At 44.9% G+C, this 23,274-nt stretch overlaps 1 protein-coding gene across 6 annotated transcripts; it reads right to left on the reverse strand.

Annotated features, from left to right (window-relative positions):
- Positions 1–1,473: 1,473 nt before the first annotated feature.
- On the reverse strand, positions 1,474–23,147 carry IDH1 (isocitrate dehydrogenase (NADP(+)) 1). 6 transcript variants are annotated; one of them, XM_036318977.1, is made up of 10 exons: positions 22,980–23,147; positions 21,822–21,895; positions 18,402–18,534; positions 14,085–14,376; positions 11,691–11,796; positions 9,674–9,851; positions 8,649–8,800; positions 5,090–5,230; positions 4,083–4,245; positions 2,319–2,409 (listed from the first exon to the last, which is right to left on the reverse strand). In XM_036318977.1, the coding sequence occupies exons 3-10, from the start codon at positions 18,521–18,523 to the stop codon at positions 2,319–2,321; spliced, it is 1,245 nt and encodes a 414-aa protein (XP_036174870.1). In that variant the 5' UTR covers positions 18,524–18,534; positions 21,822–21,895; positions 22,980–23,147. The 6 variants fall into 6 exon arrangements, with proteins under 6 accessions (XP_036174871.1, XP_036174866.1, XP_036174870.1 ...); XM_036318975.1 differs by having other exon boundaries at positions 21,822–21,913; XM_036318978.1 differs by lacking the exons at positions 21,822–21,895; positions 22,980–23,147 and adding an exon at positions 17,676–17,722 and having other exon boundaries at positions 1,474–2,409.
- Positions 23,148–23,274: the final 127 nt, after the last annotated feature.

The raw sequence follows: 23,274 nt of genomic DNA on the forward strand, positions 1-23,274 counted from the left end.
TTCAAGTGTCTGGTTCCAGAGGAATGAACAATTTGGATGCTACATTCTCCCTAATATCAAAAATAGGAACTATGAAATAAAACCTCTAGGGGGGAGGTGATAAAAGTACAGATTTTAAATCAGTATTTATCTAAATACTAACTTCCTTAATATTTTTCTATTAGTTCCTAATCTTATCTCCTTAACAGGAAGAGACAAGGCCCTTAATTTGGGGGAGATTCTTATTATAGAAATATTCAAATGGATGGGAAATCACTTGCCAGGAGCATCTCAGGATTGTTTGTATTAGGCAAAGTACAGCAAAGCTGTGATTCTAACTGCTAAGATGAAATTTTAAATATTGTGTTAAAAATTCCACTTAAGGAAGAGTGCTGGCAATTTAGAGAATTTCGAAGTCCAGAACTCTCCTCTTCTCTGTCCCCAGATCCTGCTGTCTTCAGGGATGTGCTGAGCATCGGTCATTTTCCGGGTCAACAGCTCTGATCCCGATGCTGTTACAAAATAAACCATCCGTCTCTGGGTGCATTGGTCAGCATCTGTTCATTTGCTGATCATCTTAGAACATTGGTTGTTGGGAAAATGCTAAATCCGATATTGGGGCAGGGCTTTTCTGCCACAGATACTCATCTGACCAACTCCCAGGGCATTGTGAGTGCTCAACGGCCTACCCAAGGATCACCCAATCCAATGCAGTCATTTTGTTCCATGTGATGCTTTCTTCTTCCAATACAACCTGAAAATGTGCTCAGCTATGAGAATCCCTGGGTTCCAGGCCAGAACAGCCACTGATGTGTTGTGGAAGCTGGACCAGAGCCTCTCAATGCCTCAACGTCCTTCCCCAGAATACGCCGATACTGCTGGGTGTGGACCAGCCTTTCTCCGGGCCTGCAGCTGGACACGGGAAACCGGACTTATTCCCTTCTCGCCATCCCATCTCCCGGGGCCCACCAATCCCCACTGATTCAATTTTCTTTTCTCAGGATCTACCCCATTCTCTCCATTCTCAGGGCCACTGTGAGTTCAGTTCGGATCTTCATCATTTCCCACCTGAAATACTACAATAGCCTCTCGTTAACTGGTCTTCCTTCCTCAATCACTCCCCTCTCCCTCCCTCCACCACTGTTCCTTCTTCATAAAAGCTGCCCAGAGGGCTATTTTTCAAGCTGAAAATCGGATCATGCCCCTCCCTTCTTAAGCCTTCCCTGGCTCCCTATTAACTTACACAATAATGATACCATATCTCCTTAGCATGTGCGTAGGTTTGACTCCCTAATATTCCAATTACCTCTTTTGTCCTATCTTTGATCTTCTTTCCTTTTCACTGTAGGAGCCACATCTGACTGTCTATTTACTTATCCCTTCCCCCCCACAGTAAACTGGATAAGGGCAGAGATTTTTCAAAATCAAATTCCTATGGCTAGGACCTGGCATGGTGCCTGGCAACTAAAGTACACTCGAGAAATAGAAACCCGATTGGTCATTAGCACTTAATTTTAATCAAGATGAACAGTTCAGAGGAAGAACAGACTAGAATAGTGTTTACAATCAACTTCTGAAAAATCACATTTATAGAAAGGAAATAAAACAGGCCAGAAATCCCAAAAAGGTGCAGCTCGTATTATTGCACTTGAATGAAAGGCGCTGTTCGGGGCAGCATAGCGTAGGCCCCACAGGCCAGGAGGAGGAGACAAGCACAGAGGACAAGCCCCCCGGGAGTATTATTCTGGATTCCGAACTCTCTAGCGGCCTCAGAAACATTTAACACTTCGAAACATTCCGTTGGAGCTCTTTGCACAAGCGACTGCTGTGTCTTCAACACGCTGTAGCTGCACCCTCGCTCTTCGTTACAATTCTTGCGCAAGTTTAAGGTGCGGTTGGACCTCACATGGTGGGACACCTGTTACACCAACAGCACCCGGAGCCCAGGCCATGCTGAGTGGGGTAGGGAGTGAATTTCGACTTTACACACTTTTAGGGACCAAAATTGTGGCTATCATTTACTTTTCAAGCACTCTTCTTTTTGGTCATTTATTTTGGAACATGAGAAAAAGTGGCAGGGTATGTATGAACAGCACTAAAGTAATTCCTAAGCTATTAGTAGAAAATAAGATTTAAAGTTACAAAGTCCCAGCCACATTCTTGAAGTGGCATTAACTGTATGTATAAGAAAAAGGCTGTAAACTTATAGAAAAGATAAACCCTGACTTCTAAACAAATTACAAAACTGATTTCGCCCTTCCCTTGAGTGTTATACAGAAAAATGTAAACCAGTGGACTAGTTACCAAAAAACACTGTCCTCCTAAGCCGAGGAACCACCTTAAAGTTTGGCCTGAGCTAGTTTTATCTTCAAGTTTTCTCCGAGTTTGTCCATGAACTCAAACGTATTCAAGTAGTCAGAACGCTGCACGCTGATTGAGGGAGAAAAAGAAAAGACAATTTAGTTTGTCTCTGATCTGTAGCAGGCAGAGGAAACGTCCTAGGAATGCTAAAGCAGCATTCTGTTTACTCCTAGAAGAAAACGGATTAACGCTAATAAACTACAAGTTTTGGGCTGATGACTGCAACCCAGGCTACAGGCAGCTTGAGTCTGGGCCACACACACGTTCTCAGGAGATTCCTGCCATGTTGTTCTGAGGGGAAACTATCACAGAGCTTTAGTTCAGACTAATGCCTTCATGCCTGGGAGAATCAAACCATTCGGGCATGCCATGCTTTACCCACATCCCCGCAAACTGTCATATCCTTTAAAAAAAGTTTTAATGATCTTATTTCTGTGTCTTACTTAAAAACAAAAAAGAGCCTGGCTGGTGTGGCTCAGTGGTTGAGTGTCAACCTATGAACCAGGAGGTCACAGTTTGATTCCTGGTCAGGACACATGTCCAGGTTGTGGGCTTGGTTCCCAGTAGGGGGCATGCAGGAGGCAGCCAATCAATGGTTCTCTCTCATCATTGATGTTTCTCTTTCTCCCTCTCCCTTCCTCTCTCTGAAATCAATAAAAACATATTAAAAAAAAACACACACACACAAACCCAAAAACAAACGCAAAAAGACAACAAAATCCTGCTGATAGGTGCCTATTCAAACAGGCTACAAAGGTACCATTCCAATAAGGACATGTCAAGCGCTGTACAGTGGGGCCTTGACTTACGAGTTAAATTCGTTCTGAGACCGAGCTCGTTAAGGAGCTCGTTAACTCAAATTACTCTGTCAATTCAAAGCAAAAAATCAGCCGGGAGACAGCTGCTATCTCAAAAAACTCGTTAGTCAGGACACTTGTAAGTCAAGGCCCCACTGTACTTATGCTGCAACTTTAAGATAAGAAAGATGTAGTGACTAGGTCAATCCTGGGGCACACTGACCCTAACTGAGATCTCTGAAGACACACAGCTGGGACATGGGATTGATGTTAAACTCAGTGTTTCCAGAGGTGAATCAGAGTAAACAACTCTGACTTTGAGGACAAAGTCTCTGATTAGCAGCTAATCCAGCTGGAATACGGGTTACCATGATCTCAGACAAACCGTGGGCAATACACGGGCCTCGACCGTGTGATTGCTGGTTGCAGATACTTAAGGAAGAGATCTGACCAGCTCAGCATCTAACCCCTGTGCTGCTTACTGTTCTCTGCAAAGTGGAAAAATAGAGGGTGGACTGAAATAGCCTCAGGGGTCCCTTTGTTTCTGTCTACAATTTTCTTTTTAAATTAAATGGAACCTTGCCACCCAATGGCTGTCCACTGGATCAAGGGTCAGCAGACTATACACTGGCCCAAGGACCCAATCCAGGCTGCAGCCTAGTTCTGTGCATAGTTCGAATGAAACGCTGCCACACCCATTCTAGAGGCTAATTATCTGCAACTGCTCTCAGGCCACAAAGTTCAATAGCTGCTTAGTTTTGAAAAGGCTGTATATTCACAAAGCCTGAAATGTTTATTGTCTGACAATTTATAGGTAGTGTCTGCTGACCGCTGAACTAGATGATGAGTAATGAATCACAGATACTTCCAAAAAGCACTGATGTTTTGAGCCCAGGGAGGATAAGTGGTCATTTGACCACAGAGCTCACGGCGTCTTACACTTACTTGGGTAAACCTTTAATACAAGCAGCCAAGTCCTTGGTCATGAAGCCAGCCTCGATGGTCTCAACACAGACGTCTTCCAGAGCCTTTGCAAAGAAGCCGAGCTCTTTGTTGTTATCAAGCTTAGCTCTGTGGGCTAAGCCTCTGGTCCAGGCAAAAATGGAAGCTGAGAGGGAAAAGACCAAGCACACACGTCAACCATACCAGCCAGACATATTCCCAATGTTTCAGTTCCCAAAGATAGAATCCTTTTTTGTTTTTTAAATTTAGGTGACTGACTTCATCAGATGCTCTCCTCAAGCACTCTAAATTTTAGGAGAGTTAGAAATATTTTACTGAATAGAAACTTTTAAAAATCTGCATGTTTGTAGGAGAAATGCTTTGGGTTTTGTTAGAGCTGCAAGGAAGCACATTTTCACTGTGTGCAAGTAGCTTGAAGCTTAAGGCACTTACTGATTTGCAGAAGGTCACAATCTCTTCTATCTCTTGTCTATATTGGTCTCCCCTCCTCTCTCTCTCTCTCTCTCTCTCTCTCTCTCTCTCTCTCTCTCTCTTTCTTTTATCCTCACCTGAGGATATGTTTAGAGAGAGGAAGGGAGAGAGAGAGAAACATCGATCAGTTGCCTCCTGTACATGCCCTGACTTGGGATCAAACCCGCAACCTGTAATCTCTTTTGAATGTGTGCTATCCTTGAAGCATGGTTAGGAGGATCTATTTGTGTGGCTCTTAGACTCTTAGCCATATGTGACATTTCAATGCACCACAGGGAAAGGAAAATGCTGTTGATAACATTCTCCTCTATGATATGTACTGTCCCGCCAAGTGAAAAAGCATCTATTGCGTATATTTTAAGAAGCATGTTAAAACAGCTCCCGTTAGGGGAACAAGTCAGCCGCGTGGTGGTAATTTTACACACAAAGCATCTGGCAGCCAAAGGAACATGTCGGAGTCCCTTTTGGATCTCCACTCTCTGGCTGGATGTCAGTGTAGCAGTTATTCAGTCTCTTACCAATGGGATTGGTAGATGTCTCCTGCCCCTTCTGGTGCATGCGGTAGTGACGTGTGACAGTCCCGTGGGCAGCCTCTGCTTCCACCGTCTTGCCATCTGGACAAATCAGCACGCTGGTCATCATGCCCAGAGAGCCATAACCTGTAAGTGGCAGAGCATGAAGTACTGGCTTCAACTGCATGGAGAGCCCCGGGTCGCTCAGGGACGAGAGCAAATGACTTCATCTTCACGGGTCCCGGGAAGCCAAACAAACATCATAGTCCTTTTCCCGCACTTACTGATCTCGGGGACTCAGGGTCTGACTGCCTGCATTCCACCCTAGTTCTGTGACTTCCTAGCTCCTGTGGCTCAGTTTTCTAACCTATAAAATGGGAATAATAAAACACCTACTTGATCGGCTTGTACGAATTAGATGAATACACGTATGTGCAGGAGTAAACACGAAATTTATTTGTTCCTTAGGATGGCTGCTGGGAGCCGGTCCATCCTTGCTGTTTCAAGGGACCTGGCATATATGGCATACTGTTCTTAATATGTTTGCTCACGTTCTTGGCACTATGTGTTTTAACCAAGGTCTCTGAGAAAGGTTGTTTCCCCAGGTAGGGATTTTCCCCTGAAGTTAGGGAGGGAATAAAACCTCTTAACTAAGTGCCAGGTGGGTAATTAATCACTTTAACTACGAACAATCATGCTTAAGCTACATAATCTTTACTCCCTGGAATGGAGATAAGAAACACCCTAACCTTTGAAATAGAGATTGATAGGATTGGAATCAACTGGTATAAATACAGATGTAAGAAGACAGAACGAGGAGAGACAGAACCTAGGCACAGAACCTACACAGAACCTACAGACAGAAGAACTTCGCTGGAGAGAACATGGCAAAAGATCCTGGACTGAACCTGACTACAGAAATTGGCAAGAGAACCTGACTAGAACCTGGTGACTGAACCTGGCTGGAGAACCTGGACAGAACCTGCCTGGAGAACCTACCAAGAGAACATGGACACAGAACCTGGCTGGAGATCCTGGCTAGAGATCCTGGCTAGGCTGCTGATGAACTGAACACTGTCTCCGTGTCATTCCTTCTTCGCCGACTCCATCCACACCTTTGGGGACCCCTGGACCCGCTGGGGTTGGACCCCAGCAGATGGCACCTGCCACAGAGGAAGAGCCCAGCACATTACTGCGACTCTTACATGCAGATGCCTCCCTGTTCTGGGAGAATAAACACCAGTGAGCTGTCTTCTGCCATCAAGCTGCTCAGACTCACTGGGGCTGGTAAGAAAAGGCAGGTAAGGAGAGGATGGGGTGGATCCAAGAACATTCCACTCGTCCTTACTCTAACAGCCCCACCAAAATAATTCTACTCTGTGGTTTCTTATTCTGGGAACCATATTATAACTTTTAAGTCCATGCAACTGACTTTTCTTCTTTTATCACTCTTTTACACTTGATTTCAAAGAACACATTTCTCCACTTTTGCTATTTCCCCAAAGCACCTGAGAAGTAAATGCAAATTTATAATGGGCCGTTATTTTTTTCTAAATCTGAGAATAAGTAAACAAGCATAAATAATTTCTTAAACTCATCTTTGACACAGTTAGAAATTCCTGTGCAGGTTACGAGTTCCTATCATGTCACTGTGTTGGTCTGAGGCTTCCGCAAATTCTCAAACACTGACTGACTGGAGAAGTAAGTGCAGGACACTTCACTCTCCATGGTGAGTTTGCCTATGCGGTAACGCTAGGAGATACCAGTTGGTATCACTGTCAAAATAGAAGCTGTAAGTGAAATGTTTGGAGTGAGGCCAAAGTAGCTCATTCCCCCAGAGAAGAATAACGTGAAGACAGCCCGGCTGCCTTTTAATCTGGTTAGCTGCCTTGAGGTCACACTTATCTGGGGGCTCTGCCCAGCAGCCTTGGTTCCGGGCATCCTATCAGTGTGCTCCTGGCCACTGCCCTTCAGAACTCCCATTTCAGAGTCTTTTGAACCTCTGTAACTGACATTTGCCTTTGGAATTTCACCCTAAATCCTCTCTTCTTGCTGCCAAGAGGCTATGCAGAAATGATGGAATGATCTGGGTCCCTTATGGAGAACTCTGAGGACAAGGACGTTCCCCTTACCCACCATGGAGTCATCACAAAGCAACACTCCTTCCTCTCCTGCATCCTGAGAATTAGAGCTACCGGAGAGCAAAGGGTGTGCAACTCATTCATCTGACATCACAGTGGCCTTTAACTGCCTTGACCTACTGATTTAAAACTGATAAGAGATGTTTAACTTTTTCATAAGGGAAAGGAAAAGTAGTACTTCCTGGGAAAAGCAAACATAATTCAAGTCGACACAAACATTCACCAGGGGAGTGTCAAGCTGACACTGAAATTGAAGGGCCACTTGGTGCTGAGGAAATCAAGGGAAGAGTGTCTGTTGATGACACTGGACACGTTTCTGAATTTCTATGAACAGCCCTGGGCTTCGCTGCTCAATTCCTCTGTGTGTCAACCTAAGCAGTGAACACGCACAGAGCAGCCTTCAGGGCTGGCTGAAAGGGCACGAGAAGCTCCTGCTGCCAGACAAGTGAGCCCTTGGATTCCTTTTCAACCCTTTGCTCCTGCTGTGCTAGCTGATGCCAATCAACTGTCGAGAAATGAGGAATGGTGTCTAGTGTCTGTTTCCCCTCTAGTGGTCTGTTTACTTACGTACCCTCAATACCTTCACCTTAATAATAGTTGTTACTGCATCAAGACAACGGTGGTTCAAGCTCAGTAAGTGCAGTGAACAGGGAAGGGGCCTGGAAAAGCACCTGGAAGACCTGGATCTCACACCCGCCTGTTTCTCATGGGATGTGTCCTACAGTGACTTCCCCTCCGGCCTCAGTTTCCTCATTTGTGAAAGGAGGGAGAGAAAGAGAAGAATAAAGAAGAGGAAGAAGTAAAGAGGAAGGGAGGGAAGGAAATAGAAAGGAAGAAAATGAAAGAGAGAAAGCGGTTGGACTAGGCAAAAGATTTCAAAATTCCCTTCTAGCTTCCAGCTTCATGTATTTTGAGGCTATGTTTTTAGGGGAAGAAACATTTAGAATTGTTTAAAAAAATGAAAAAAGAACAATGAGCTCTTGGCGAGATCCCCTTTGGTTATTAGACAGCCCAGAACCCTCACTTTACCCCCTCCTTGCCAAGTGGCCTAGCTTTTCACATTCTCAGGGGGGGAAATAAAGGCAGGAAAGAGAGTGATTTTCAGACCAGGCAGGTGGGCTGCCTGTTGGAGGCACTGAAACTTCAAGTGGGGAAACTGTGTTAACACATCCAAGGCTGGAGCCCAGAGTCTCAACCACTGAGCTACTTCCGGTGCGACCCTGAGGAGTAGCTTCCCCAGTCGGAGCCCAACCTCCTCTTGGGTCAGCTGAGCAGCGGGGCCTGGGTGCCGGGCAGCACTCACATTTCCTGGCTTTTACAGACAAGGGCTACAGAATCCTTCTTCCTAAACCGGAAGACGACGGTGGCATCGCCCACCTGCCGCAGGACCCGCTCCACCTCTGCTTGGTGGCCCCGCTCCTTACCCTGGGCCACGGAGTCGGACTGCACGTCGCCGTCGTAGTTTTTACAGGCCCAGATGAAGCCTCCCTCCGACTTCATGGCTTGGGCCACCATGTCATCGATGAGCCTGTGCTCATACCAGATCTTCTGGGCCTCAAACTGGGATTTGTACTGCCTGGGAGGGAAGAGAGACAAGAACAGAAAAGGAGGAAAACTGGTTTTGTGAGGGGCGTCATATGCTTCTGAAGGGGGGCTGACGGGTGGGGCTGGAAGCAGCACAAACTTAGGAACCTGATACATGGGCTCAAACCCCTGCCCAATCGTTGTCAAGCTATGCAACCACTCTGGAGATGTGAGAACTGAGCGAGACGGGTTTCCCCAGCACTACTTCCACAGTTTTCCATACACAGCTAGTCAGAGTCTTGCGATTCGCTTACTTTAAGAATGTAATGGGGTGGTGGGGCGGGGGGGAAGACCACTCTATTGCTTGATATCATTCAGGAAACTAGGACAGCTTCCAGGCTTAGAGCATGGGCAGCAGGAAGAGGAATTAAAATGTCTCATGAAGGAGATGTGCAAACTGTGCCCTGGCCTGAAACCCTGCACCTGAAAGGGAGTTAAAATTTAACCCATGCTCGCATGTTGTTGAATCTACAGTTGTTATAAATGTAGACGTCAGCCCAAGAGGCTACACTAAAGCAGAGTTTTCAGTCACGGCAATGGGTTTCAGGCAGAATAGAAATGGGCCCCACTCAGAAACTCAGGCTCGAAAAATGAGAACTATCAGTAACAGGGCACCTTTCTTCAAACAATACATAATTCTGGCTCTGAAAAAAAAATGTGGGACCCAGATTTGAGAACACATTTATCTTTGAAAAGCAACTTAGAGTGATTTTGTTTCACTCCCATTAAATCTGTTTCGCTCTTGTCTTCACGGGATAGTGATGGTTTTCACTCAGTTTTCCCCAGAACCAAAGGGATAAGCATGCAAATTCCATACTATAGATGCCAGTGTGAGAAAAAGGAAGGAAAAAAGAACTGTAGTTACTTGTCATAGATCTCCTGAAAGATGTCTTTAAAACGCCCATCATACTTCTTCAGAATAGTGTTTTTGGTGCTCAGGTACAAAGGCCAACTCTTGGACAAAGCCATCTGGAAAGAACTGTGTGCGAACTCTTTGATTGACTTATCTTGATTGTACATCCCCATGGCAACACCACCACCCTCTGTGGGGAGACACCAAGGAGAGAAAAAAAGAGAAATGGGGTACAGTTGTAACAAGTTTAAATCCACCCACAACCACAAATCATCCAATTCCCAGCTCCCATATCTAAGCCCAGGCTTCAAAAAGTCCCAGCCAGGCTCCCAACTTGAACATCCCATGAGCTCCTGAGGCACAGAATAGGCGGGAAGTCAGGCATAGTTAAGGACATTCTAAGTTATTTTAAAAGGGCAACAGAGATGATATAAAGAGATATGGTTTTTAGGAAGCTGAAGACACTAAAATATAAAAATCCACTGATATGAACCAGAGCTATACTCAAGAAAGGATGAATAATTTTTAAACTGTCCTTTCATACTTTTAAATTTTCAAATCTGTATTTTAAACTCTAAGTGCGCATTCAATCCTCAGCCAGAGAATGAAAATTCTCATAATTCCCTGGAGGATACAGACAGTTCACATCGTCATTGGTAGAAAAAGTTAGGCTACATGTAATCACTGGTGTTTCACAACGCCTGTTAGTTGAACTTTGTTATTGCTGAAAGACAGAACTTGAATCCATTCCACTGTCCAGGGCCAACTTGGGCACAGAATGTGAAAGGTGCTGAAAGCCGCAGAGCTAGATTCCATGAAAATGACAAGGCCCATGGATACAGAGAACAGACTGACAGCTGTTGGAGGGCAGGGGGTTGGGGGCTGGGTGAGAAGGGTGAAGGGATTAAGCGAAGAAAAAAGAGAAAAACTCATACACGCAGACAACAGTATGGTTATTGCCAGAAGGAAGGGGGCAGGTAGAAAAAAATAAAGGGGAGAGGGGATGAATGGTGATGGAAGGAGGCTTGACCAGGGGTGGTAAACACACAACATACAGATGATGTATTGTTGAATTGTACACCTGAAGTTGGTATAATTTTATTAACCAATGTCACTTCAATAAATTCAATTAAAAAGGGTTATTATTTAGAGGAAGCAAGGAAAACAAAAGCTAGGTAACTTTTGCATTTTTGTTTGTGTGAATGCTTTTAATAACTTCAATAATGGAGAAAGAGGGTCCCCTGTTTTGAGTGGAATTCACCATAATGGACCTTTTGAAGCAGGAGAATGTTGGGCAAGAAAAGGCAAAAAACAAGTGTTCTATTTCCACAGAATAAATACGCAGATGGGCAAGAAGAACATTTCAGCAAGTATATAACACAACCATTTTTTTTAATACAAACCCTACCAGAGCAAACGGTAGGATTACATGACAGGAGAGTTGGAGATATTCATGTTTTTTGTATTTATTTACTTATTTTTATTGATTTCAGAGAAGAAGGGAGAGAGAGAGAGAGAGAGAAAGAGAGAGAGAGAGAAAGAGAAAGAAACATCAATGATGGGAATCATTGCTCGGCTGCCTCCTGCACACTCCCTACTGGGAATCAAGCACGCAACCCAGGCATGTGCCCTTGACCAGAATCAAACCCGGACCCTTTGGTCCGTAAGCCGATGCTCTATCCACTGAGCCAAACCAGCTAGGGCTATTCACTTTTAATTTATATAATTCGTGCACAACAAACTCCTGCCAACCCAACCTTCCCTTCGTGATTTAAGAGAAATGCCTATTTATCAACCTGTCTGCCTATATGCATTTCCAACTGGGAGGCTAATCCCTTTTGTGCCCTTATCCAGGCCACAGGAAGGCGTGGAAACCAATTACTTTTTTATTCAGATTTAAGGTCCCGTAGTAATGTTGTAGATTCAGGTTGCACTTTTAGGCAGCCACACAACAAACTTTAAACAACTGGAAATAATGCTGTCTAAACGATCTGTGAAAAAATGATCATGATGAAGTTTAATTACATACCTTCAAAGTTATGTACCACGTATGTCTTTTTTGGGGACCCATCACTTGGCGTGTAGGTTATCTCTACTTTTCCAGGCCCGGGAACAACAAAATCAGTTGCTCTGTACTGCGTAGGGGGGAGAGAGGGAGAGGTATTAAAACAACTATTCCAACAAGTATTACAAAAAATAGGAAAAAAAATCATAGGACAGAGTTGGAAGACACCTAGATAAATAGCACAGTGTGTAGCTCAACCTTCTTTTATTTTAGAGATGGGGACGAGGAGGTCCAGAGAGTCCCTGAAGCTAATCAGTGGTAGCACACGTTAGAGATCAGTATTTATTGGGTGCCTACCACGCACAGGGCGGTTTTCTGAGCACTGGTATGGAGAGGAGTGAGAATTAACCAAGTACTTTCCCTTACCAAACTGGGCATAGGTAAACATGCTATCGGATGGCAGAGGAAGAGACATGGCATGACCTGGAGGTCAGGGAGGTCTGCCTATAGGGGGTGAGAGTATACTAGTTGTGGTATTGGAGATGATAAAGAGCGAATGCCTTGTCCTCACTATAGGACAGATGCTTTAAGTGAGTAACCAGTTCGTCTTATTATCTCACTTGATTCTTACATCTCTCTTACAAGGAAGGGACTGCGGTGTTGTGGAAATATGCATCTAGGGTCAAAAGACTTGGGATCTGGTCCTTGGACCTTCAGGGCTGTCTCTTCATGATTATCGTCACTGCCGATGCCTCGCCCGGAACTTGTCCACATGAAGCCACCGTCCTGGAAGCAGCTGCGCAGGTTGGTGGCCCTTAGAGAAGGGCCGTCTGAGGAAAGCCACCTCTCTCGTGGGCATGAAGCTGCTCTGGTGGGGAAATGTGCGCAGCCTGCACTAGGCACCTGTTAAGTCTTGGCTGCATTGTGCCTTCTTCAATGATAGAGAAGACTAGTTTCAGTCAGGTACCAGCATCCTTTGGTTGTTTGTATAGAGCAATACTAATGACAGCTGGTAAAAGCTGTCAGATAACGATGAAGGTTCACTTTTAGGTAGCCACACAATAAAAATCAAGCATGCAACCCAGGCATATGGCCTTGCCTAACATATAAAATCCTCTGACAGATAAAATCCTCTACTACGGTAATTTATTCCGTTCTCAAAAGGAAGAAACCGAGGCACCAAACACCATACATGCTTTGTAGATGTTTATGCATATCCACACGATCAGGGAATCGACCAGAGGTTTAGAATTTTCAATCTGGACTTTAATAGAATGAGCAATCATTCTTCCAAGTGATTGATACCAAAGTAATAATAATAATAATAATAATAATAATAACAACAACAACAACAGCAGCAGCAGCAGACAAAAATGACACCACTGAACTCACAAGAGCTTAGAGGGGTATTCCCAGAATTAGGGCGTGTGCAGCACTCCCATCTACACTGCCTGTCCTGGCCTCTGGTAGGTACCTGTGAAGGGACAGGTCAGGATGGAGGCATAGTTTGAGCCACAGGATAGAACAAAGGGAACTACCCATCAGGGAGTGACTGGTGACCCTGTCCCAGGAATAGATGGTGGTCTGCCCTGGCCAGACTTTCAAGGACAGCTATATACACCAAAGCCTCTGGATTTCAGAATTAGGGACGCTTGTTTTCAGGGTCTTTTAAGACATACACTACTTCCTATGAAACTCTTCATGCCTCAGTTTCAACATGAAATTTTGATTTTGTTTGGTTGGCTGGTTTTCTGTGTAATTTGGCAGCCAGCCTACTTGTACAGAAGTACAGAAATGAAACTTTCTTTTCCAAGTAGGAAAAAAACTGTTTTAAAGCGACTGTTTTCAACTACTGGGTTAGTTTTTTCCTTTTATGTATGAAATGACCACGTGTCATATAATCTTTGGTGGTTACCAACCCTGCCTGCACTTAGAATCACTTGGGGAGCTTAAAATGCCTGAATTCCATCAGATTCAGATTCATCAGGTCTCAAGTACTGGAATTAAAACAGAACAAAACATTTTTTTTTAAAATTCAAAATAAAACAAACACCAAAGAAGCCTATAAATGGATCCTTTTAGAGCCAAGGTTGAGAATTACTAATTTGGTTGAAGCACAGGAAATTATCCATACAAAAATGTCAATATTATATGGTTTAAATTAACAAAAAGAAAAGAAAAAAATACGTCTGAAAAAAATCATGTGTGTTGAGACAGATGCCTGTGAGTCTTTCTGTACTTACTTCTACCTAGATGTGTAAATATACAGATATACATAGATGCACTTCTCAATCGTGCACTTTGTTTAATGGGAGTAGTCACCAAAAGATAAACATAAAACTCACGTAATTCAGAACTGCTGGGCAGCCCAAGGCCATGAAGAAAGAATGGAAAATCAAATTATGGCGCATGACTTACCTGATCCCCATACGCATGACGACCTATGATGATGGGTTTCACCCATCCGCTCACAAGCCGGGGGATGTTTTTGCAGATAATAGCTTCCCTGAAGACAGTACCACCCAGAATATTTCGGATGGTGCCATTGGGCGACTTCCACATCTGTTTCAACTTGAACTCCTCAACCCTCTTCTCATCGGGGGTGATGGTGGCACACTTGACGCCAACGTTGTACTTCTTTATAGCTTCTGCGGCATCCTTGGTGACCTGGTCATTGGTGGCATCACGGTTCTCGATGCCTAAATCATAGCTGGGAGGAAAAAACCCAGACAGAGCGGTGGGTGACGGAGGGTGCTACCGTTCTGTCTGTCTGTCTCTGCACGGTGCTGGCACGCAGAGCTTGCCCTGCAGAAAGTGAAGGCTCTCCGTATACCCACATCTGCCACGCTTCGGCATGAATGTACCCGAGACACAGAAGACGGTGCCAACTAAAAGCAGCCCTGAGAGGCTCGCCGGCTGGGCCCTGGCTCCCTGTGCTGCAGTGGGAGGCTGTCTGGAAGGAAACTGAATGGAAACCATTGTGCTTTGCACCTTTGCCAGCTTTCACCATATAGAGGCAATAACAGTGCTGGAGCAACCCTTTGGCAGACGTCCATATAATTAACATAAAAAAGCAACACTAAGCACCGCCTTAGCACATTTTTCCTTAGTAAATACAGTGCTCTAAAAATAAAGGGATCAGAGTTGGTTAAAATTTTTGTTTCTTATATTTGATATTCAAGTAGTGGGATTTATAAATGTGACATTTAGTGACAAAAAAACTAATGAATCCTTCATTAATGCCAGGTAGTTATATGATGAACCTTGCCCTAATTCGTGGGTAAGTTTCTCTGTTCTGGACACAAGCCTGCAGTTTACTGGATAAGTAATGGAATCAAGCAATGGTTTTATATACCCCAGAAGGCTAGAGCTTGGTATACCAACAGCCAGACTGCCAGTGATTCGGAGCTGAAAAGGATGTTGGTTGTTCACAGAGCACAGACAATGATTGTAAGGTTTTATCTAAAGTATGGAATAGTTTGTCCAAAATAGGAAAACCAAAACAGTAATGTGACTATTCTGTTCTCCAAGGTTTTAAAGTTTTTCAGCTTTCCTAACTTGCTGAACCACGAAGCCTCTAGATTTCTTTTTAGTTCTTGTATTTCCTTTCCTTAGTTATCCCAACTCATGATACAAATGCAGAGGCAGCAATCTTAAATTTCCAAATAAAAACAATTCCAGCTCTGGCTGGTGCTGCTCAGTGGTTAGAGTGTTGGCCTGTGCACCCAAGAGTCTCAGGTTTGACTCCTGGTCAAGGGCATGTACCCCTGGGTTTGGGGCTCACTCCCTGCTCCCCGTCAGGTGCGTATAGGAGGCAACTAATAGCTGTGTATGTTTCTCTCTCTCCCCCACTTCCCCTCTCCCTTCCACCCTCTGAAAAGCAATGGAAAAAATATCCTTGGGTGAGGATTAACAACAACAACAAGAACTCCAGACTGCTTTGACCTTAGCTAATTCATATAAATGTAACAGAGCACAAACGCCCTTATCTCCTGGCACAGGAAGTGCTGAGTATCTGCAAACATCTACTCCTAACTCAAACAAGAAATGCAGTCAGCAGTGCTCATGTTCACAGGAATCCTTTTTCAGCAGGAGAGACTAGCATAGCAGTACATGCCTGCAATTTTTGCTTCTCTTCTTAACCTTTCTAAGAGAAAATGAATAATGGCCTGGACCGCAGTCCAGTCTGCAGAAAACAAAACAAATTAATTCCTTCACTCCCCTCAAAAAAGAACCAGTCATGTAATAATAGCAATTTTAGAACAGCTTACAACCTGTTTGAGCCTCTAAACATTCTTTGGTCTATAGCCAGTGACAGTTTTTACTGGGCCTAAGGACTATCCTTTAAAACCCCTTATGTCTCTAGGCTAAGGAGGCTCAAAGCATCTTTGTAACTATTCTACTGGCAAGGGCCCTGCACACTCACCTGAAACAGGAGAGCGCTGGTAAAAACGCTTCTTTAAACCTACTTGGATGATGCTTTTATGCTTCATTTCCTGTATGTTTTGTTGACCTCTGCAGGTATTTGCTCCATCTTGTGGTTGCAACAGTGATATTATCAACAGCTTAAGCTTAGAATAATTAAAAAGGGTGTCTAATGACACCATGTAAACTGAATGTCTACACCCAAGCAAATATAACAGGTCCTCGGGACATAGTCTAATGCACAATTCTGGTCAAGACATATACACTTCCAGCTGCCACTAGTTTGGCTAAAATGTGAGTCTTCAGCCACTGCACCCTTGGAAAAATTCTGTTTCTACCTAATTCAAATGTTCAAAAAGCATGAGCGAGTTTATGAAAACACCGGGGAAAAAATGAGCATTGCACACAGCCTTTCATATCTGTCTCCGAACACTTTACACACGGGCAAAGGCTCAAGTCTTTAGGACACAAATGTTTAAGGGCGCTTGTGACAGGTCGGTGTTTTATTAAAATAACTTCAGGGGTTCTTTCTGTACTATAACTGTATGAAAAGGGCAAAGGCAAGGAATAAAAAGGGGAAAAGATCCACTGGCTAGTTAAGTAGAAGGATAGAAAACAGGGCGTGGCTCAGTGGTTGAGCATCGACCTATGAACCAGGAGGTCATGGTTTGATTCCTGGTCAGGGCACAAGCTGCAGGCTCGATTCCCAGTAGGGGGCTTGCAGGAGGCAGCCAATCAATGATTCGCTTCATCATTGATGTTTCTCTCTCTCTCTCTCTCCCTCTCCCTTCCTCTCTGAAATCAATTAAAATGTGTGTGTGTGTGTGTATATGTTTTTTTTTTTTTTAAAGAGGAAAACAAAAGAAAGTAGAGCTTGAAAGATCAAAATTGTGTCAACTTCATTTACAGTTTAACACAAGGATGTACCTCTATTATTTTCCCTTCTGCAAATACTTGGTACTGCTCTTGGCGACTGATTTATTACAAATAAAACCTTTATAGGAAACAGAGGCTTGGAAAGACCTGAGAATCACGTTGTTCCCATTACACTTCTTGTCTTCTGAATTATAAGTCCAGTATATCTAGCAATGTCAAATTTAAAAAGAAGACTGATTGGCAACCCAACTGGCATGGCTTAGTGGTTGAGCACTGACGTATGAACCAGGAGGTTATGGTTCAATTCCAGGGCCGGACACATGCGTGGGTTGTGAGTTCAATCCCCAGTGTGGGGGTGGGGGGCATGCAGGAGGCAGCCAATCAATGATTCTCTCTCATCATTGATGTTTCTATCTCTCTTTCCCTCTTTGAAATCAATAAAAATATATTTTAAAAATAGTAAGATTCATTGGCACATATTCAGGCACTCTTTCCAGGCTTTATTCACAGGATTCAGCTGTATCTATGTAAAAAAGCTAGTTATATCCTGAAATCCCTTAAGATTATACTTTGAGTTTTCGATGTGGAGGAACAGTCATGGGCCACATATACGGCAATGGTCCCATAAAATTATAACAGAGCTGAAAAATTCCCGTCATCTAATGATGTCGTAGCAGTGGTGAAGTTGTAGTGCAACACAATACGTACCATTGTTACAACTGCCTTGAGTCGTCAGGAGAAGTGTGGCTGAGGAGCTGCAGGGGAACAGAATTGTCTCCCCAAAATATGTCTCTTTGGCCTAAGGATCATTTTAGGCTGATTGATTTTAAGGAACAGACATGGGAGAAATTCTAAAAGTCAAGGAGAAGTGACCCCTTGAAAATACATTTACATTCGTAAGGGAACTCTCCATTTGTCCAGGGTGCCTCTCGCTGTACCAGGAAGAGGGGGGTGACCTCAGCTCCAGACTCTTATGAATGCAGAGGAGGAAGACCTAAATATGCCTCACACCTTACCCTTGTTTGCTGCTTAACATGGTCACCTCCTATAACTGACCTCCCCACCAACATTTTCTTTTGTCTTCAGCCAAAGACAGTGTTTAAGGTGGTGGCTTCGACCATTCTGGAGAGTTCCTCAGTTTTCTTGAATCGCTCCCAGTATACAGGAGGTACACATATTACTAGACTTCCTTTTTTCCTTTAATCTCTCTTTTATTACTGGGATGTCTCAGTCAAGGACCCGGAAGGGTAGAGGGAAAATTATTTTTCTTCTCCTACAGAGCAAAAGACTGTATCACAGAGCCTAGGTGTGTAGTGGGCTACGCCATCCAGATTTAAGCACATGCTATGCTGTTCGCATGACAGAACTGCTGAACCACACACTTCTCAGAATGTGACCGTGTCATTAAGTTGCACATGACTGTAATTCATTTACCTGTGCAGGTCCAGGTCCACATACGGAAAAATGAGTTTTTCTTTAATCAACTCCCAAATGATTCGTGTCATTTCATCTCCTTGCATCTCTACCACTGAACCGCCATGGATTTTTTGAGACATTTTCACTAAACCTTTAAAAAGAAGAGAAAAAATAAAAAGATAAGATACATATCTTGTCATTTACTTCATTACTAGAGGCCTGGTGCATAGATTCATGCACATGGAAAGGAAATTAATTAGAAGGTGGCCGGCGGGGTGGGACTGGGTGAGACAGGCCGGACACACCCTGGAGTCAACCTCCCTTGGTCCCTCCCTGGCCGGCCGCACCTGGGGCAGCGCCAGGGCTTGAAGGATGTCTGCGGAGTGAGCGGAGTCCCTCCAACAGGTTGGGTCCCTCGGCCTGGCTGTGGGGGATCGGGCCGAAACAAGCAGTCTGACATCCCCTGAGGGGTCCCAGAGAGCGAGAGAGCACTCTGCAAAGTTGCTGCTGAGCAGCAGCTCCTGCATTGAGTGTTGCCCCCTGGTGGTCAGTGCACGTCATATCTACCAGCCGGTCAGCCGGTCACTTAGCCTTTTATATATATAGATAGTGTTACCCGGACTAAAGAGATCCCTTTGTCTGCATGCATCAAAGCCCAATAAGAAGCGAACAGGAGTTTGCAGCCAAGAAAGTAAGGGTTTATTACTTGAGGAAGTGGCCCATACCTGGAGTCACAGGTGAGCTAATGCTTAAAGACCCTGAACCATCATGTACTTCAGAGGGTGGATTATATAGGGGGAAAATCATTCATCACGGTGACTAAGGGAGTTAGGGTCATGGTCAAGGTTATGGTCTCTACTGATTGGTAGGCGCTAGGGTAGAGCGTGGTGATCAGTGCATCTGCTCCTGATGTCAGCCATGGTGTCGCTTCATCTGGTTTCACCACTTTTCTGGGTCTGGAGCTAAAACACAACTGAGGCCTAGATGCCGTCTTTAGTTTAATTGAAACTCTGTCTCTGTGGTCAAAAGACCCGAGGCCTTGTTCTTAAGATTATTTGATGTTGACCAGAACCTCATAGTCCTGAGGGCTTAATGCTTAAGGGACTGGACATGTAAGGGAGAAGGTGAGTCGGGTGCTGGATGAGGTCAGTTTGAATGAAAAGGAGAGAAAGAAGAAAAGATCATAGTAAAGAAATGAAGTTTCTGCACAGTATCACTAGTATAAAAACAAAATAGAAACATTTGGGGACTACTAAAAGAATAATTCATAGTAGCATGACTGCATGAAAAGCTAATAGTAATTACAGTTACCATTAGAATTGAGCACATTCTCTACATAAAGCATTGTGTTACATGCTTCATGTGTGGTTTGAGTTATCCCTCGCAACAACCCTGAAAGATGGAATTATTTCCTATTTTACGTTGATATAAGAGAAGTAGCTTTCCCAAGGCCACCTGCTAGAGCATCTGGAACCTGCTCCTGTAACATGCCCTCAGTAATGTAATCATTATTCGTGACGATCGGTTTGTCCTGGAAAATAAGATTATTTCCACAATATCATGCTTATTTGAACACTTCTATTCAACTCCTCACTATACTGTGCCCTCAAGATGAGCAGAATGAGAGCTAATATTTCCCCTCTTTTAAGAGGCTGTTTTGCTTCAAATAACTACCTTCAAGGAGATGTGACTTATGTGTAAAGAACTTTTAAGTCTAAAAGTGAAAGATGAAGAATTCCTGGTGGAACTGCTTCCCTAGAGACAATATTAAATACTAAGGATGTGGAGCTAAATACAAGAGTGATTTCTCCATCAGAGAAATCTGTTTATACAAGGTCACTGCTCAGGACCCAAGCATGTCCCTGTCTTCTTCCTCAGTAACCCAACTCCGGTCCTGTTCTGCTGGCTGTTCGTGGGCAAAGGTGAGCTGTCAGTGCGTGGCATAGGGAAGGAGAACTGTCTCGGGAAGAGATGCCATTTTGAGGAACAGGGTGTGGGGGTGCACACTTTGGAAAAGCAAGACTATGAGGCTTAAAGGAAGGCCCTGTCCTACGCATGTTCTCTGGGAGGCAGAGGACGCCTTGAGCCTGATCAAAGTATCTGTTCCCTTTCCTGAAGCACTAATGGGAAGTTTCCCTCCCCCAGCAACACAACTGCAAGTTGCTTTTCCTCCCCTGCATGTATAGCTGACTTTAAACATTATTAGGTAAAAGGCCTGTAAGCAGACTCTCTTGAAAAGTTGAGCTCAAGTAGTTGGCCTTCAAATTAAAGAATGTCGTGATCAGTAGGTGGTAAGCCTTGGTTTCTGTGACAAGCCAGGGTACCTTTCTACCCCCAGGCCCATTTTCACTTGCCAGGTTTGCAATTCTAGAATCCTGCTTATGTTACTATTACTGGGGAACCATCTGGAACTCAAGTAGAATAAAAGAAATGAACAAACTGGTGTGGATGAGTCAATTACTTCCCATTTGTAATTTCAAGTATGATTTACAGTACAGCTTAAAGTACGAGTATATGATTCAGTCACACGGATCCCACTGTGACACCTGTTCTTGCATTCACCACAAAACAAAAAAGAGGCAGCAAACTTATCTTGGTCTTAATACTACATTTCCATGGCCATATTTCTATATAGAATTATGCAAGAGTTATTACTTGGCTATTTTTTCCTGGATGGCAAATACAATTAATAGAAGGTCATACACTATACTTGAAATTTCAACACTGAGTGACAGTATTTTTTAGTTAATTATTTCCTTCTCAGTTGAAGTAAATGTTTTGAGTAGTAATTGTTCTATATTCATAATGCATAATTGAAGTATTTCAGATCTTCCTCACATTACTTAACTAAAATTTTATCACCTGTTAACTACACAACAGAAGCTTTATTGAAGACCCTGGCTTACTACAATGTAGGCCATTATTTTATTTATTTTAGATTTGAATTCCATGAGGTGGGCTTTAGGCCCCAGTGGATTCACTTGTCTACCCTTGCCCCTCAGATTTTCTATCTCCACCCAAACCCCAACTTCAGAAGGAAGGACTTTTCCACAGGTTGGTTCTTTTGTCTGAACAGCCTAATTCTAATCTTCTGACACACTTGTGTAACTCCAGTAAACAAGCCTGGACTAATGTTGACTAGTGTAAGAAAAAAGAGCTGCTCACCCTGTTTAATTTTTCATAAACCCCAAGTTTTTTTTAGCCATTTTTTAAAAAGCTGCTTTCATGAACTACAATAATCTCTGGGCAAAAAAAAAATAGTCTCCTGCAGAGAAGACGCTGGAACTGAAATACGGAAGCAGTCAGTTGCAATTTATTATTGAAAATATTCCTGACTCACTCCCTCGCAATGCCTGCCTCTAAGATCTCCAAGACCAATTAAAAGCAGTATTGCCACATCAAAGAAAATACGGAAGGGAAGAAATTGCTAATTCTTACCTTTACCGTGAATCAGTTGCTAATCACTCCAACTCCTCTCAGTCTTGGGAACTCAGCTGAATGTCGTTTATCTCCTAAAAAAAAAAAAAACCCTAAAAAAAACACAAAACCCCACAAACCAAACAGGGAATTAAAAAGACAGCACACAAACCCCTCTTGCCAGGAGGATTTAGACAGCCCGGCTTATCTGGTTTAAAGTACAGTGCGGAGTGAACCCAGAGGGGCGAAGGGCAGGTGCAGGTCTGTAGAAACTGCACAATTAAAGGTTAGGGGAGCACCGATCTCTGCGCGGGCAAACGCGGGAGGGTGCGTCCGGGGTCGCCGCCCCTTAGCTGGTCTTGAGGTTTGGGGTTCGCCGTCCCTTAGCTGGTCCTGAAGTTTGGGGTTCGCCGTCCCTGAGCTGGTCCAGAGGTTTGTACGCCCTTAAGTGACGCAGCGACCAGCAGGTTCTCGGCCTGCCTACGTCCTTGTGGCCCTTGTGCAAGAGGCTTGCAACGGCAGCTGGCCCCGATCCTCCTTCCTGGTCTCCACGCCCACTCCTTCCCTCTCGGGTGCCGGACCTTTAAACGGGCGTGGGGGACCGGCCAGGGAACGCCTACCCCAGAACTTGAGATCGCTCCATCCCCCACTCCGCCCGCCCGCCCGCCCCGCAAACGGGTGCTGGGGCTCCTCCCACCCCATGCCTCCCAAGCGGGGGCATTCTCCCTGCAGTCTGATTTCGCAGCACACGCACCCAAGTCATCGGGTCCCACCTTTCTTTGTATTCGGTTCCCCTGGCCGCACGTTTTTTCCCCCTAAACCCACGACTCAGTCTTCTACGTGTCCTTGCAATTCCCCATCGCTCGGTTTTCCTTTCTGCATGCAGACCTGGGCGTCCACGGTCACTGAAGACAACTTTCCGCCGCCCCATTTCACCCTCCCGTGCCCGAGAGCCGACCTTCTGCACATCCAGGCACCTGGCACCCACTTCCTCCCCACTTCCCTTTCCCACGTGCAATACCTGGATGATCCCCCCGACCCCCTTCTTTGCGACCAGAACTCGCCGCTAAATTCCTTCCTCCAAACCCAAGATCTCTTTCTTCCTTCTCCCCAGCCGTGGGCGGACTCAGAGCCTCCCCCAAAGCCAGGGCCCCGCCGCCCCTCGCAGCCTGCGGTTACCTGCAGGGTCGGGACGCCGGCGATGCGTCGGGGTGGGGCTGGCGCCACAGCCACTCGCGACCCAACTCACCAGCGCAAACACTGGCAACCCCACCGGGTCCCAGCTGTTGGGCGTCTGACACAGCCTCCAAAATCCGCGGGACAGACCAGCCAGCAGGCGGGGCAGCCTTTCCACTTCCCGGCTTTGTCCCCTCCCGGCCCTGCCCCCTCGGCCCACCGGAGCCCCGCCCCCGCCTCGCCACCAATCGCTGCGCGCCGAGCCCTCCGAGGTGGGCGGGGCTAGGGGGTCGGGGTC

Source organism: Myotis myotis, unplaced genomic scaffold, assembly GCF_014108235.1.
Source record: "Myotis myotis isolate mMyoMyo1 unplaced genomic scaffold, mMyoMyo1.p scaffold_m19_p_8, whole genome shotgun sequence".
NCBI classification, from domain to species: Eukaryota; Metazoa; Chordata; class Mammalia; order Chiroptera; family Vespertilionidae; genus Myotis; species Myotis myotis.

Bases quoted from the DNA above. Each gene is read 5' to 3' on its own strand.
- IDH1 (XM_036318974.1), bottom strand. From the start codon at position 19,190: ATGATTTTCCCCCTATATAATCCACCCTCTGAAGTACATGATGGTTCA. The intron at 11,797-14,084 runs GTAAGTCATGCG...CCCCCTACGCAG, and splicing joins GTCATGCGTATGGGGATCAG to TACAGAGCAACTGATTTTGT. The intron at 8,801-9,673 runs GTAACTACAGTT...CTTCCCTCCCAG, and splicing joins TTTCAGGAGATCTATGACAA to GCAGTACAAATCCCAGTTTG.